General features: G+C 40.6%; 1 protein-coding gene across 3 annotated transcripts; it reads left to right on the top strand.

Moving 5' to 3' along the window:
* The first annotated feature begins 15 nt into the window (after positions 1-15).
* CATSPER2 (cation channel sperm associated 2) lies at positions 16-14,424 on the top strand. 3 transcript variants are annotated; one of them, XR_010380867.1, is made up of 14 exons: positions 16-284; positions 761-907; positions 1,403-1,576; positions 1,772-1,840; positions 4,779-4,951; positions 5,484-5,639; positions 5,919-6,043; positions 7,288-7,466; positions 7,679-7,778; positions 8,098-8,154; positions 10,251-10,450; positions 11,159-11,326; positions 12,475-12,654; positions 14,114-14,421. XR_010380867.1 is itself a non-coding variant. In XM_031453175.2 (13 exons), the coding sequence occupies exons 2-13, from the start codon at positions 763-765 to the stop codon at positions 12,504-12,506; spliced, it is 1,578 nt and encodes a 525-aa protein (XP_031309035.2). In that variant the 5' UTR covers positions 16-284; positions 761-762; the 3' UTR covers positions 12,507-14,424. The 3 variants fall into 3 exon arrangements, 2 of the variants coding, with proteins under 2 accessions (XP_031309035.2, XP_064341722.1); XM_031453175.2 differs by having other exon boundaries at positions 12,475-14,424; XM_064485652.1 differs by having other exon boundaries at positions 18-284; positions 7,288-7,378; positions 7,693-7,778; positions 12,475-14,424.
* Positions 14,425-15,785: the final 1,361 nt, after the last annotated feature.

Raw genomic sequence — 15,785 nt, forward strand, 5'->3', positions numbered from 1 at the left:
CTAGTGGCTGGAGCGCCGGGCGGAGCCCCGGCGGGGACCTCCGGGGCGACCTGGGCTGAGCTGAGTCGGGGCCCGGGACCCGGGCTGGTGTTGTGGGTGCGGCCGGGGAAAGCCGGAACCCAGGGAGCGGGCGGGACCGGGCGGAGCTGGACGTGCGGCGTTGCGCGGCTGGGAGCCGACCCTGAGCTCGTCCCGCGTGGGAAGAGCCGAGCTCAGGGGGCTCCAGAGCCAGAGGCGGAGGAGTGAAGTGAGGGCTGAGTGGGCGGAAGAGAGCCTGGGCGGAGGTGAGGCCCGGAAGCGGGAATTGAGAGAAAGAGCTGGTACCCGAGGGAGGGCGTTGGAGTGGGCACACTGGGACAGGACATATTTTCAAAATGCCTGGCTGTTGCATTTTGTCCAATTCCTCCTCACTTGGTTCTTCTTTCGGAGGCGGTTCTAAACCCTCACATTCTCCCATCTCAGGTTTTGCCTCAGGTTTGCCTCAGATCCAGGTGATGTCCGAATCCCTCTTTGTTCAACCCCGGGACTCTTGCCCTCGCAGCTGCTGCTTTTAACTGTCACACAAGTGAAGGTGCCTGGCCACTGAGTCAAGGGCGCAGATTCTCTGTTATGACTCCTGTCTCCTTTTGTTTTAAAAAAGCCTTGAGTCTGTGTTTATTTGTCTTCTTAAGGGCAAAAAGGTTCGGAGGAGGGGAAGAGAACCTCTAATCCCTGGTGTAACTCCAAAAATGAAATGACACTTGATTCATTTTCTCAACAGACATGGCCACTTATCGCCCAGCAGGACACATGCAACTGCCGCGAGCCGATGCCATTCGTTCCCGTCTCATTGATACTTTCTCTCTCATCGAGCATCTGCAAGGCTTGAGCCAAGCTGTGCCACGGCACACTATCCGAGAGATACTTGGTCAGCAGCCTGCTTCCTCACTAGGATGAATTTAAGACTCTCATGCAGACCTTTAAAAGAGTAGGAAGCAGAGAGACAATTTATGGGTGGAAAATTCAGAGGAGATTGTTTTGGTGACTAGTTTGGAAGCAACATCAAACTTGATAAATCAAATAAATAAAACTGAATCCAGGAGATAGAACCCATGTCCATCACTTTTAGGCTTAGGATAACTGCTAGCCCTGGCTGACTTGAAATTTTCTACCGAAGACACTTCAGTTGAGGGTTGAACCTACTGCCTTTATTCCTGGGCATGAACGCTGTTGGTCATAAGCAATAGTTAGCTCTTACTCCAAATTAGTGTTACTTGCTGTACGAAGGAGACGCAAGGCAACCCCTGCTGTAGGGGGACCTTTATGTAACCAGTATTCCTGCCCCCAGTCCTACCTGCTCTTCATATCCCCCAAAGACTTCTCTTTATATTTATCCACTGTCCTTTTTTTATTTTTGGCATAGATCCTACCCATCAGAAGAATCTTATGCTAGGAGACCAACACCAGCTTGTGCGCTTCTCCATAAAGCCTCGTCGTGTAGAACAGATTACGGACTCCCAGAGGCTGATGAGCACCCTTCGAGTGCGCTGCAGCCAGAGGCCACCTCTTTCCTTGTGGGCTGGATGGGTCCTTAAGTGTATCCTTTCATGTCATTCATTTTTATCCCATGGCTTTAGTGTCTCTCTTGCCTCATCATCTCCCTAATGGCTTATTTTTCCCTTTCCAAACTCCGTTTTCTTCTTGTTCTCACTGGTTCTGTTCTTGCCCTAATTATGTTGCCTGCATAAATCAGAAAGAACTCCACTCCGTATGTTTCCTTAAGAGAAAACAGGTCCTTTCTTCACAAACTTCATCATCTTCCTCATCTTTTTGAATACGATTGTACTGATGGTTGAAATAGGTGAGAACTGACATTGAATGAAAGGGTGGGAGTCATTTGGCCTTTAAATTGATTGTTCTACATTTTTTGAATGTTATTTGAATTGTAATAAGGACAATTACATTAAGTCTCTTGGAGTAGGATTTGCACAAGTGTTAATGCCTAGAAACATTATAATAGATACAGCGTAGTAGATATAAGGTAGTCTAGATACTTAGAGGCAGGGTGTAATAGACTCACGAGGAATTGGAGATGGGAAGACCAGTTGTATTTCTTATGTCAGTTTAGTCTAATATTTGTTTGAATTAATCTTTTCTGTTAGAGATATTTGGTGCCTGTCAGCAAGTGATCCAACATTTACATTTTTACAAGTATGTTTAGAAAGATTATCTAAGTACAAATAAGAAAGCTCACAACATATGTAAAATTAGGTACAACTAAGATATTAGATGAGCCAAAAAATGACCTAAAGAGTAAATGATTCTAAAACCAGTAATAAATTATATGAAATATATTTTTTTAAAAAAAGAATGGAGAATCATTGAGCTCATTTGATTATCATCTCAAACAAACTGCTCAGAAAGGACAGTAGTAATCACTTCCTTGTTTCATCCTCACCATTTTGGGGAACTCTCCCACTTTTAAAATAGTCTTTTAATGCAATCAGGTCAAAGATATTTAAATACACAACAATAATTGTTGTCATCGACCCACTGCAGTATATTATATACTTTGAACTATTTTACTTCCTTCCCATAGTGGTGAAGATTTTGAACTGTCACCCACATTTCCTGTTTCTTGCATGATAACTGGCAAGTATTTGCCTTGCGGGGTTAAGAATATAGACGTAAGCCTTGGAATAAAGTAAATAGCAGTAAATGTACAGGATTTCCTGGATCTAGTGGACAAATCAGAATAGCACTAACAATTCTATTTGGTAAAATAGCTGAATATGCAACATGATCACTGCCAGAGGACAGGTGGGTTCCCTGAGTGAGAATCACCTGGCAAGCTCATGAAAGTTGTATCTTATTAAGTACAGTCTCTTGGTAGAAAGGCAGGAGAGATGTTGCAAAGGGAAATAATTTGTGACTAACAGATTTCTTTGAACAGAGTAGTTCATGTAATAAACGTTAAGACTTTGTTTAGGCATTTAAAAAGCAATTTTCCAGATCAGAAAGAATACTATTATAGATGTGGAAAAAAATAGTAATTAATAAACAGTTCTCTAGATCAAAGCCTCCCAATCATTTTTGTCTTGTGATTTTGTTTCCCAGAAAAACATATATAACCTTGAAAACCTCCTTAGGAATTTTAATCGTTTTTTTATTTTCATGTGATATGGAGGAGAAAATTGAAGGAAAAATAATATTGTAGACCAACATCACTACATGTTGTATTTTAGTGTTTATTTAATAATCTTAAAATGTCAGCAAAGTTTTACTTTTGCCATTTTATAAATGATCGTTCTGTTTTTAAAGACTATGATTTAGCTACAAATGAATTTTTAAGTGATGTACTATGTTTGTTTTGGGATCAAGTATAATTTACATGTTATATTTAAAAATGTTTTTGTTTCTTTTAAAAAATTTAGATACATAGTTTTAGTTTTACAACATTATGTATTATATGTTAAATACTTGTTATATATAATATGTTAAAATGTAGGTAGATATTTGATTATGTGTTAGGGCATTAAAAAATAGAAAAAAATCTACTTTCACAATGATATTGGTAATTCTGCTTTGAACTTTAAACAATTGGCTTATTTTTATAATGTTCATATTTTGCTTCTAAATGGTGAGAGCAAGAGAAGAAAAGATTTGGCTGGCATTTCTCTGAAAATAACACATTGTGAATGTGAATAGTCTTTTTTTCCAACAAAAAACTAATTTTAATATTATTATGATTTTAACATTGATTTTTGAGGATCTAGAGATAGCTCAATGTGCTATATAAAATTTTTTATCAGATGAATGTAATTTATTGAATCTAATGAAGACTGTCTTGAGATAAACTTGCAGAATTATTCTTTTGTTCTTCATGAAGTTGTATTTCAGCATCAGTGTTTCTTCATTATAGACATAATTAACCAAAACATTGCTAAAACAATAACGACTTAAACTGAGTGTCAGAATCTCCACAGCCATTTATGTTGTTCAGGGTGATTGAATATGTGCTTCTGATCTCCATTAGCTGCCCAGCACATCAGTCATAGTGCATTTGGAGGCTCTCAGATTGTTGTGTTTCAAAGAGAAACAGATTATTATTTAGCTTTTAAGCCTATTTTGATCTCAATGTCTTTTTTTCCTACAGCATGATATACATCTACTAAACGTATAGAGGTGAAGAGGGCTGAACGATGAAGGCAATGAGTTATGTAATCGAACATAGCCAATAATAGGGTTCTGGAGAGCAAGAATAGGATTCTGTTTGATTTGCAGAATAAAATAAATTTTAGGCAGAGAAGAAAGAGGAAGTTTTAAAACTGACAAAGAACCAAGTAGTTTCTTATTATAATTCAGTATGCCCCATGAATCTGACTTGTTTCTGCATCCTTTGTAAAACACTTTACACATCATGGCCCTCCATTTGCATTCCAACGTCAAAGCCCATTGCATCTTTGTGAATTTTGGTCCTGGGGTGCAGGACAGCAGACGGGGCTGGCGGTAGTTAAGAGAGCAATCCCTTGGTGGCTCTGGGACCCCAGAATGGGAAGGCAGTAACTTGCAGCTGTTATCCATACTGGTACCAGCTGGAGATGAGTCGTGGCTATTTTTCATGTTGGATTCTGTCCTCCCCTGTATTTCACAGGTTGAAGCAACAATGGTTTTAAGAGAAACTCAACGAAAAATGGCACAGCAGTGGGCACAACTGTGGTTTATAGCAGTTGCTGATCATTCTCTATCCTTCAGCTTCCTGCTTCCTTAACCTTCACTCCTCTGCTCTACCCTGACAGAAGTGCTAGAATCCTCAAACACTCAGCTGTGGCCACTGAAGCTGACTCTGGAAGTGGCAACTTGGTTCATCTTGTTTACTTTCATCTTTGAGATCCTTCTTATGTGGCTATCCAGCTTTTCCCTCTTCTGGAAGAATGCCTGGAATGTCTTTGACTTTGTTGTCACCATACTGGTAAGGATAGGTATCCTGAGGATTAGTTTACTGGGCTGAGGACTGTGTCTAGATGAATCAAAGGCAAGAAAAGTTAATTAGAGCACAGGAAGCAACAAATAGAAAGGACCTAACTTCCTTATTTTGACTTTTTTTCTCCCTAAAACTAAAAGCCAGTCATTGCAGGAATTGTTGGTATTAGGAGCAAGGCAGAATCTAAACCACAACACTAACCCCAGCAATAACATTTACCAGTTACTAAGCACTTAATAAATGCCAGGCACTGTCCTGTTTCACATGCATTTTTTTCATTTGAGCTCCACAACAACCCAACAAGATAAGCACTGCGTTATCCCCTTTTTACATCTGACCAAGTTGAAGTGCAGAGTTTAAGTAATTTCGTATAGAAAGGCTGAATAGGAAACAGTCCCCAGAGACTGCTGTTCAAGGAATAATGCCCAAGAAACTATGGAAAAGAAGAGAGAAAGAAGGGGCAGCTGTGCTTGGGTGCTTTGGGGGTATATTTTATCCATAATCTGTGTGTTTCCCACAGTCCCTGCTTCCTGAGGTTGTGTTGCTGGTAGGGGTAACAAGCCAATCCATATGGCTCCGGTTGCTGAGGATCTGCCGGGTGCTGAGGTCTCTTAAACTCTTTGCACGATTCCGTCAAGTTCGAGTCATTATCTTGGCCCTGGTCAGGGCCCTAAAGGTGATTTGACTATTGTAGCTAAATCAAGTGGGCAAGGTGGATAAGTGTGGGGGTTTAACATGAAACAAGTCTAGGTGGGTGAAAGAAGGCAGTGAAAGACCCTGTGAAAGGTTGTTGATGAGAAAGGGCTGGGGACAAGCTGCTGTGGTCTAGAGATAACTGTGCTCAGGCTAGAAGTGAGGGTTTAGTAGGGGGGTTTCCAGGGAGGGGTCCTGACTGGGCTGTAGGTGGAGATCAGCCTAGTCTGGCCCAGCTCTGACTCAATGTCGTGGCCTCTAGAGCATGACCTTCCTCTTGATGTTGCTGCTCATATTCTTCTACATTTTTGCTGTGGCTGGTGTCTACTTCTTCGAGAATTACACCCGTTCAACTCGCCAGGACCTGGAGTACCACATGTTCTTCTCGTAGGCAGGACTGGGGGAAGCCCGGGTGTGGGTGGGGGCGGGGAGAATTTGGACAAGAGACTGGGAAGCTAGTCCAAAGTATGATAAGTCAAAAAGTATAGTCTATTGTAAAAAAGTGGAGTAGAACACAGTAAGGAGAAGGAAAAAGAAAGCAAAGAAATAGAGTGGTGTTAGCTCTGATTGTAAGGATAACCTAGTTCCAGGTTTGCTCTGGGTTTTGCAAATTCAAATTTACCTTCATCAGCGATCTTTAAATAGCATTTTACTGCAGTGGTTAAGCCCTGCTTTCTGTGCCTCAGTTATCTCTTGAAAACTGGGATTAAAAGTAGTACTGCTTCATAAGGATGTGGGGATAAACGAGGTAACACATGTCAGCACTTAGCACAGCACTTCACACATTGTAGGTGATCAGTGAATGTTAATAGGACTCTCAAACATGGTCACTAGTTTAACCCAATCTCTAAGTGTGGAGATTACACATGTACGCACTTACACTCTTTCAAATGTAAAATCCTGATAAGATCTTTGTCTAGCGAACACTGATTACTTGGTAGAAAGTCGATTTGGATTTAAAGGAGATAAGCTTATTTATGAATTGGAATCCAATCTTGTCAGCACCTCTTGGGTCTCTATCTTAGACTAGCAGTTAGATTTGTAGGAGTACTACTGACTTAAGAAAGTTCTAGAATTCATCCTGTTCTGGCCCTGATGTTTTCAATAATTTATATATGGAGGCATAAGAAGGAAAGAAGGAGAATTTGGATATTCCTGAGACCTTTGATGATACATTTATCATCATTCATTATTTGGGATCACATGTTTCTGTTACATCAGTTCATTCCACCAAACTACATAGGAATGATGTTTGCTATATTTGTGAGTGATCTCATCAGGTGAACTGCATAGAACAGTGGAAAATGAACTTACAGAAAAATGATATGCAGTTGGTGATTCATTCAGTTTTTAAAACTTCAGTCAGTGCCTGTTTACTGAGAACCTACTATGCCCCAGGCACTGATGAAATAATGAGGGATATTGATAGATTATTCATAATAAATGAAAACATAATAAAACAATTTCTAATTGAAGAAAGATTAGCTAAAAATATTGAGTATGGTAGAAAAGGAGCCAAAGTCAGAGAAAACTACAAATAAATGTTCTTATGTTGCTTTAAGAGTGAGAATGATAGTACATCTGAGAGGTTTCACTCCCTCTGTCTGTAAACACGCCTCCTTTTTCTTTAGGGACCTGCTGAATTCCCTAGTAACGGTGTTCATCCTCTTCACCATGGATCACTGGTATGCACTACTTCAGGATACCTGGAAGGTGCCTGAAGTGAGCCGCGTTTTCAGCAGTATCTATGTCATCCTCTTGTTGTTACTTGGTTCCATCGTCTTTCGAAATATCATAGTATCCATGATGGGTAAGCATAGAAGAGGCCAAACTTGGTGGGAGGGGTGTCCGAGAGGAAATCAGAATGAAAGTTAGGACTGGTGGACTGTGGAGAGAGAGAACCCGATGTAGCAGGAAGGTGTGGGGCCTGGAATGGATATTTCACTTGGTTTCTCCCCACTGAGCCCTCTCCCCTGATCTAGTCACCACCATCTCCTGACTTCTCATGGCCCTTTGGGGCAGTTACTAACTTCCAGAATATCAGGAATGAGCTGAACGAAGAGAAGACACACCTGGAGGTTCAGCACAAAGCTGACATATTCAAGTGGCAGATTATCCAGAGGTCTGCTTCCTGGTTTTCAAACCCGACTTTAGTTCTCAAGGGTTTCCTGCTCTCATTCCCTGTTCCTACTCCTTGGCCTTGACCTCGTTTTTCCCTTTGTGACAGATTTGCCTCAGAGTTAGAATTCCCCAGCTCTGAAACACTGTCTGATTCTTTATCCGCTGTCAGGGCTTCCCCACTCTTTTTCATTCCTCTACTACAGTTCGTTCTCCTCACTCAGTTTTCATCTCTTTATGATCGGTATTCTTTTCTTTTTTTCCTTACTGCACTCCTGCTTCAGTATAACTCTCTTCCCTCGTTTGTGTGTTTTGTTTTGTAGGAGACAAAACCTAGCCCCTGAGGCAAAGAAGTCAAGCATTGTCAAAATGGATGTCAGGTTAGGAGTGTGTATGTGAAGTGGGATGGACACACATGAGGAAGGAGAGGATAGAAAACCAAAGGTGAAGATTGGCTTTGAGAGAGAATTCATTCATTCATTAACTGTTTATTGTAGTGGGTTGAATGGTGGCCTCCAAATAGATATGCCCATGTGCTAACCCCCGGAACCTGTGAACATGACCTCATTTGAGAAGAAGGATCTTTGCAGATCCAATTAAATTAAGGATCTTGAGATGTGATCATCTTAGATTATCCAGATGGGCCACAAATCCAGTGACAAGGGTCCTTATAAGAGACAGAAGACATAGACATAGAGAAAAGGAGAAGGGGTATCAAGATAGAGCTAGAGATTGGATTGATACAACCACAAGCCAGGGGGAGCCAGTGGATGCCAGGCAACTAACTGCCAGAAGCTAAAAGAAGCAAGGAACCTTCTCCCCTAGAGCTTGCAAAAGGAGCATGGCCCTGTTGGCACGTTGATTTCAGACTTCTGGCTTCCAGAATTGTGAGAAAATGGATTTGTCTTGTTTTAAGCTACCAAGTGTGTGGCAATTTGTTACAGCATCCCCAGGAAATTAATAAAAGCACCTTCTGTGATACAGATGCTATTCAAGACTCTGAGTGTTGAGTGCTCAGGAAAGCAGAAGGAGCAATAAGAAATCCATTCAACATATAACTATTGAATATTTATTACGTGCTTGGAGTATATCAGTGAACAAAATAGACAATAATGGTGGTAATCATGAGGCTTATATGCCAGTTGAAGGAAAGAGACAATAAACAATGAACATAATAATAAGTAAGTTAATACATTAAAATGTGGTAAGCATCATGAAAAAATAGGAAGAACATGTTAAGGGGGATTGGGGGGTTGCATATGGGTTATAATTTTAAACAAGGTAGTCAGGGTGGCCTCACTGAAAAGGTAACATCTGAGCACAGACTTGGAGGAGACGAGGTGATTACTACATGGGTATCTATGGGAAGAGTGTTGTAGGCAGAGGGAGTAGCTAGTGTGAAGGTCCTAAACCAGAAGCATGCCTGGTGTGTTTGAGAAACAGCAAAGGAAGCTATTGTGACTGAAGCAGAGTGAACAGGTGGGGAGAGGGATAGGAGATGAGGGCAGAGAGAGAATGGGAACCTGATCCTGTAGGGCTGTGGGAGCCGTTACAAAGACTTAGGCTTCGACTCTGAAACGGGGCACTTAGCAGAGCAGTGACATGAAATGACTTACTTTTAAGAAGGATTAGTCTGGTTGCTGTGTAGATGGGGAGACCATAGAACAAGGGAAGAAGCAGAGAGCTGAGTTAGGAGGCTTTACTGCTCTCCAGGCAAGAGGTGTTGATGGCTCAGACCAGAGTGGTAGCAATGGTACTGGTGAGAAAAGGTATATTTTGTAAGTAGAGTCAACAGGATTTCTTGGTGGATTGGATGTAGGGTACAAGAGAATTAAGGATAGAAGTTCTGGCCTGAGCAATTGGAAGGGTAGACTTCCCGAGATGGAGAAGTCTGTGGGTGGGAGAGGTTTGGTGGGCAAAGAGTTCAGTTTTGATTGAGATGTCCATTAGACTTTCAAGTCGTGAATATGTGAGTAAAAGTTGTATATGCAACTCTGGATTAAGGAGTGAAGTCTGGACACTTAAGAGGCTTACACTTCCATCTAGCAGGCATTTAAACTCAGGAGAGTTTACTAACGGAGCGGCTGTAGATGGAGAACAGATGGAGAAGATAAAAGCAGCTGAGCCCCAGGTCACTCTACTTTAAAGAGAAGGACTCGAGAGGGCACAGGCCATAGTTGTGATGTAACAGGCATAGGACCAAGGGGTGGGGAGCTAAAACTTGGCAAAATACCGTGGGGTGTGGAATGTAGAAGCATGAGTAAGATTGAGCACAGAAGCTATGTGGTGAGGGGCACTGATAGGGGTACATCACATGGGCTAATTGAGGTTAGATGAACTTAGATTTTGGGAGCAGTTTGACCCTCATTGCCTTAAGTGCTAACTTTAGGCCAGGGCCAGGACCAGAATTATGAAAGAACTAGTCATATCAGGTACATGTATTTGAAGCAATGAAAATTTCCCATTTCACTTGTAGAGATGCCAGTCAACAAGGGAAATCCTTGAACTTAACAGAAGCTTCTGAAGAAGAGTCTAAACACAGTGCCACTAAAGAGGGTTCAAGAGAATCTAAGTCAAAAACAAAGAAGTCAGAAGTGAAAAAGTCTGCCTCTTCCCCCTCCTGTTCATCCTCCAACTATTCCTCTCCTTATGAGTCCATATATTTGGACCCTATTGGTAAGCAGATGGTTTCTCCCATTTGAATTCAGACTTCTCTTCTCTATGCAACAGCCCAACCTTTTTATCTCCCCCTAATTCAAGTATAGTTGATTTACAGTGTTGTGTTAGTTTCTGATCTACAGCAAAATGATTCAGTCATATATGTGTGTGTGTGTGTGTGGTATACAATGTATATACACCATACAGTATATATACCACAGCATTCTATTGTGGATGTTGAGTATAGTTCTGTGTGCTATATAGTAAGACCTTATTTATCTATTCTGTAGATAGTGGTTTGTGTCTGCCAATCCTCAACTCCTAATTTATCCCTCCCTCATCATTTCCCCTTTGGTAACCACAAGTTTGTTTTCTAGAGACATCCCAGTCTTAATAGGAGCTTTCCCACTACGTCTGTTTCCCAGTTTTCTCCACCAGTCTGATTTTCTGGTCTTGATTACTTTCTTCACATTTCTTCATTCTTCTCCCTGCTTCCTGTATCCTCTTTCATCCCTACTTTTCCCCACACTCCATAGGATTTATCAGCTTTTATCCAACTTCCACAAATTATGTATGTTTTATTTTCTTTACTTTTAATCTTTTTTTTCTTTTTTAGTGGAGGAACTGGGGATTGAACCCAGGACCTTGTGCATACTAAACATGTGCTCTACCACTGAGCTATACCCAACCCCTAGTTTTGTTTTGAAGAATCATTCCTCCCTCCAGGTCAGTTGGACTGGGAGACTCACGTGCACCAGAATCTGCCTGGGTTAATGGATATGGATCAGGATGAACGTGTTGTTTGGCCTAGAGATTCACTCTTCCGATATTTTGAGTTGCTGGAAAAGCTTCAGTATAACCTAGAGGAGCGTAAGCGGTTGCAGGAGTTCGCAGGTATGGATTTAGGGCAGTCATGGAGACCTGGAGTTAAATCCTTTTGGAGTAGCCTACGTAACTGAGGAGAAGAAGGAGGGTGTTCACTATTTTGGCATCTCAGCCTCTGAATTTCCACCTCACACCTAAAAAAGGCAAATTCATGATTTGATATGTCACATTCTGGGCCTGTGTCATGATTTCTTCCGACCTTGTGAGGACCTGGCAACTCTGCTTCTCTAGAAGGGGACAGCTAAATCCTATGAAGTCTGAGAGCTTGTTTCCCAAGAGGAGAGTATCCAAATCCAGCTGTTGGGGATTAGGATAAGGCAGGCTGTCACTCTGTTTGGGCAGCCTGCCCACCTTTTGTACATGTTTCTTCCCTTTGAAGGTCACATTTCTGACCTGAGCAGTAAGGACCTCAGGTTCAAGTTAGGTAGGTATGGGGATTGGACAGCGAGCAGAAAGCCCACTAGTGCCTGCTGCTCTCAACCCCTAAAAGAGATTTACAGACTACACTTCCTTTCAGTCCCTCCTAGTAGCCTATGGAGAGACATACATGTGATTTAAATAGTAGAATTTGATTTAACCTGAGAACTACCTGCTCAAAATTATTTTCCCTAAATTTCTCACTTAAAATTTCACCACTTGGAGATTAATTTGGATGAATGAATTTTCCCCCTAAAAAATACAAAAGGGACTTTTTTTCAATATAATAAAGATTAGTGTTATTCTCATACCTAGTTGAAATCAACCCAAAGTGAAAGTAACAATGGAGGAAGAAGAATATGTGTATGTCGTGGGCACAAGAGAGCAATAAGAGGAATTTATAACATTGGAACATGGAAGTTAGAGCAGGATGTCAGAGGGGCTTTGCCTACTTCAAAATGTTGCATCGTTATCCTGTTCTTTCCAATTTTCCTCAGCCCTGCCTTCTCATTTGTTCTGGGAGAACAGGGTGAAAGGGTGGAGAAGGTAGCAAGATGGCCTGTTTAACTGTGATTAATTCATCTTTGGCAAAGAGGGCAGACTTATGTGGCTTAATTTAAAGTTGAGATGAGTAAAGATTTGAATAGGAACCTAGAACCCAGAAAAGCAGGGTCTTCACCAGACATTTGTATATTCGGAATAGTCTCAGCTCTCCAGCCTCACAGTCTGTTTCTTTACAGTGCAGGCACTGATGAACTTTGAAGACAAGTAAAAAGCCCACAATGGATGGCTTCGATATCTTTGGCAAAAATTAATGAAGGGATTAGTTGGAAATGGAGAATTCAAAGTATAAATGTCTAATAAATACTGCTGATAACTTGTGCAGTGGTCTGTCTCTGAGACATAGGGGATACTGAAAGGTATGTCAAGTGAAAGTTAGTTCAGATGCCAGTGGGCCTGTGGTCCTTGGCTTTCTACCCTTTCCGCTGCTCCTGAGTCTCACACTTTCCTTGGCTTTGTCTCTATGGCCCCCACCCTTCCTGCAACCTCCACTTCCTCATAGAGTCCTAATTGCACCTTCTCTCTCACTGGTGGATATGGGCCTCTGGGGGATGGGGGCAGGGAGACCCCAGGAGCTTTAAGTGTAACTAATTGAGAACTCTTATTTCCATTGCTGCTCTAAGAACATTGCTTCTCCTTTGCACCGTTAATTTTAATCAAACATCATTTTCATCTGCTTCTGGGCCAAAAGAGAGTCCCTTTCTTCTCTTTCCTTGCCATTTCTGAGAGCAGTGATGTCATTCCATAGCGGGTGGAGCAAATCACTATGTCCCATAGATTTTTAGTGTTGAAGGAGACCTCAGAGTTAATCTATCAAAGTAGGAATGCCTTTTAGGACATCACTGAAAGGGGGATTATCCAGCTAATGCTTAATGTTTCTAGTTACTGGTGACATTATCTAGAGAGGATCACTAGATAATAGTGTTAGATGGCTGAAGTCTTTAGAAATATCTATTAAAAATTCTACCACTTATTGAGTGCTCAACATATATGAACATGTACATGTATGAAGAACACATGAAATACTGAATTGTATACTTTAAAATGGTAAATTTTGTTATATGAATTAAATCTCAATTTTTAAAATGAAGTAAGTAAAGAGTATCTAAAACCAAGAACCAACATTATGTTTCAAGGAAAAGCATTTTAGTCCTTCTCCATAAAATGTAGAACAAAACAAAAATGTTTAAAAATAAGAGGAGAAAGGTATAGCTCAGTGGTAGAGTGCATGCTTAGCATGCACAAATTCCTCGTACCTCCATTAAATAAATACATAAATAAATAAACCTAATTAATCCCCCCAAAAGACAAACAAAAAAATTTAAAAAGAAAAAATGAAGAAAATAAAAGGATAGTTTGAAATTTTTTTAATAAATAAATTTTAAAAAATGAATGTCAATATATAATATTGTATTTAAAATCCAGTAATGAGAAATGTGGCATAAGTATTTGGAAGGACTGAAAATACTATTTTTAGACACGATTGTATACATAGAAACCCCAAGGGAGTAACTAGAATCAGAGATAACAAAGGATTTCCATTAAGTACAAATAGAAGAAAAGAGGACTGGAGACAGAAACCTGAGAAACAGGAACATTTAAGGGATAGGAGGAGGAAGAGAAGCCAGAAAAAAAGCCTGACAGAGAAGAGCAGAAGAGACAGGATAGTCATTCTAGAGTAATGTTCCTAGAGCCAAGACAGAATTTCAAGAAAGGAATGGTTCAATAGGATCTCAACTGGAGCATCCATTGAACACAGCAATCAGAATACAATAAACATAATAGAACAGAGTAAGTATTGTTTAATAATTCTTACAGTTGCTATCCACAAAGTGATACCCCTTGACCAGCATCTTTGAATAGCTTTGCTCAAAGTATGGCCTGAGGACCAGCAGAATTGACCTCATCTGGTGACCTGTTAGACCTGCAGAATCTTAGGTCCCAGCCCCTGGGCCTATTGAATCAGATGTTACAGATGGACACTGAAGTTTCGAAAGCACTACTTTATAGCTATGTGGTGACCGATCCCCTCCTGGCTTTCTACCGCTAACCTCAAATGAATGGTCTATGCACGCTGCCTTATTTTTTGACTCCTTCCTCAAATAAAATGATCTGGTTTCAATTCTACTAGAATGGAATTTATTTAACACCTTTGAATTTTTCCTATGTTCCAGACACTGTTATAGGCATGTGGGTACATCAATGAATGAACAAGACAGAAATCCCTGCTGGTCCTAACTAGTTCCCCATAAGATAACCAAATAATAAATGATAACTTCCATGAAGACAGTGGTTTTACCTCCTTCTACTTTTTCCCCCAAATTATCTTTCCAGTAGCCCAGAGCCATGCAATAATATCTGCTCAAAACCAAAAACAGTTTTTTTTTTCCCTGACTAAATACAAATGTTTTAGGGTCTAAGGCTCAAGTCCCACTGGCAATGACTCCATGACTCCTCTAGCTTCCTTTATACCCTTGCCCTGATCGAGTATACCTGCTGTCATTTTCACCACTATTCTTAAGTCAAGGAAGAAATTCAAGCTCTATGCCAGGTAACTATGAGGGCTCCTTAGGAGCATTTTGGAAGTGATGTTATGGTTTAGATATTGTTGTGATATAACTAAATTTAAATTTTTTCTCATATGGTTTTATTAAGCTTTTATTTTGGAACAGAGTTTTCCCCTTTGGTCTCCAGTTATCACTCATCTTCAAATATCAGTGGAGGGATACATACATTTGTTTTATGTATTGTGTTTTGTATAAGGTGTTTCTGTTTAAATACACCTTATTTAATGTATGTTGTTGATTCATTAGCATTTACCTCTGTCAACAGCACCATAACTCATGCCTGAATAAAGTTGATCGAACGCACATTTTCTCTGTAAGCTAGTCTAATAGTATTAGGAGGCATACTCAGTGAATGTTTATTCTGTACCAGTGCCTGTCACATGATGGGTGCTTACTCTTTTTAAATGAGTGTCAGGCACTGTGCTAAGTACTTTAAATGCATTATCAGATTTAATCCTCATGACAAGTCTGTACTAGTATTTCTCCTTGTTACAGAAAAGAACAATGTGACACAGAGAGCTTTAGAAACTGCCCAGAATATACTGCTGGTGTATGTTGGAGCCAGGTTTTGAATCCAGCCATCACATTTTTTGCTACTCTATTAGCAAAAAGAAGAATTTATTATAAGAAGGTTGTTATAGAACCAAAGGCAGAAATTCAAGTGGATTGCAGAATGGGCTGGAACCAGGAGCTAGAAAGCTATTGGGAACCCAAGCCATATTCTTCCCCTGATTCTCATCTCTGCTTTTCATACTAGATGTGGCACTTTTGATGAGTAAAGAGAACATATTGGCAAAGTGATGCTATAGGTCATTCCACTGGTTCCAACCAGTGAAACCAACCAGGTGAGTCAAAAATCCCTTGGAAAATCCCAGCCCTGACTTCATCTCTTTTGGTGGACTGGGCCAAGTCATTTCATTACT

Source organism: Camelus dromedarius, chromosome 5, assembly GCF_036321535.1.
Source record: "Camelus dromedarius isolate mCamDro1 chromosome 5, mCamDro1.pat, whole genome shotgun sequence".
In the NCBI taxonomy this organism is placed as follows: Eukaryota; Metazoa; Chordata; class Mammalia; order Artiodactyla; family Camelidae; genus Camelus; species Camelus dromedarius.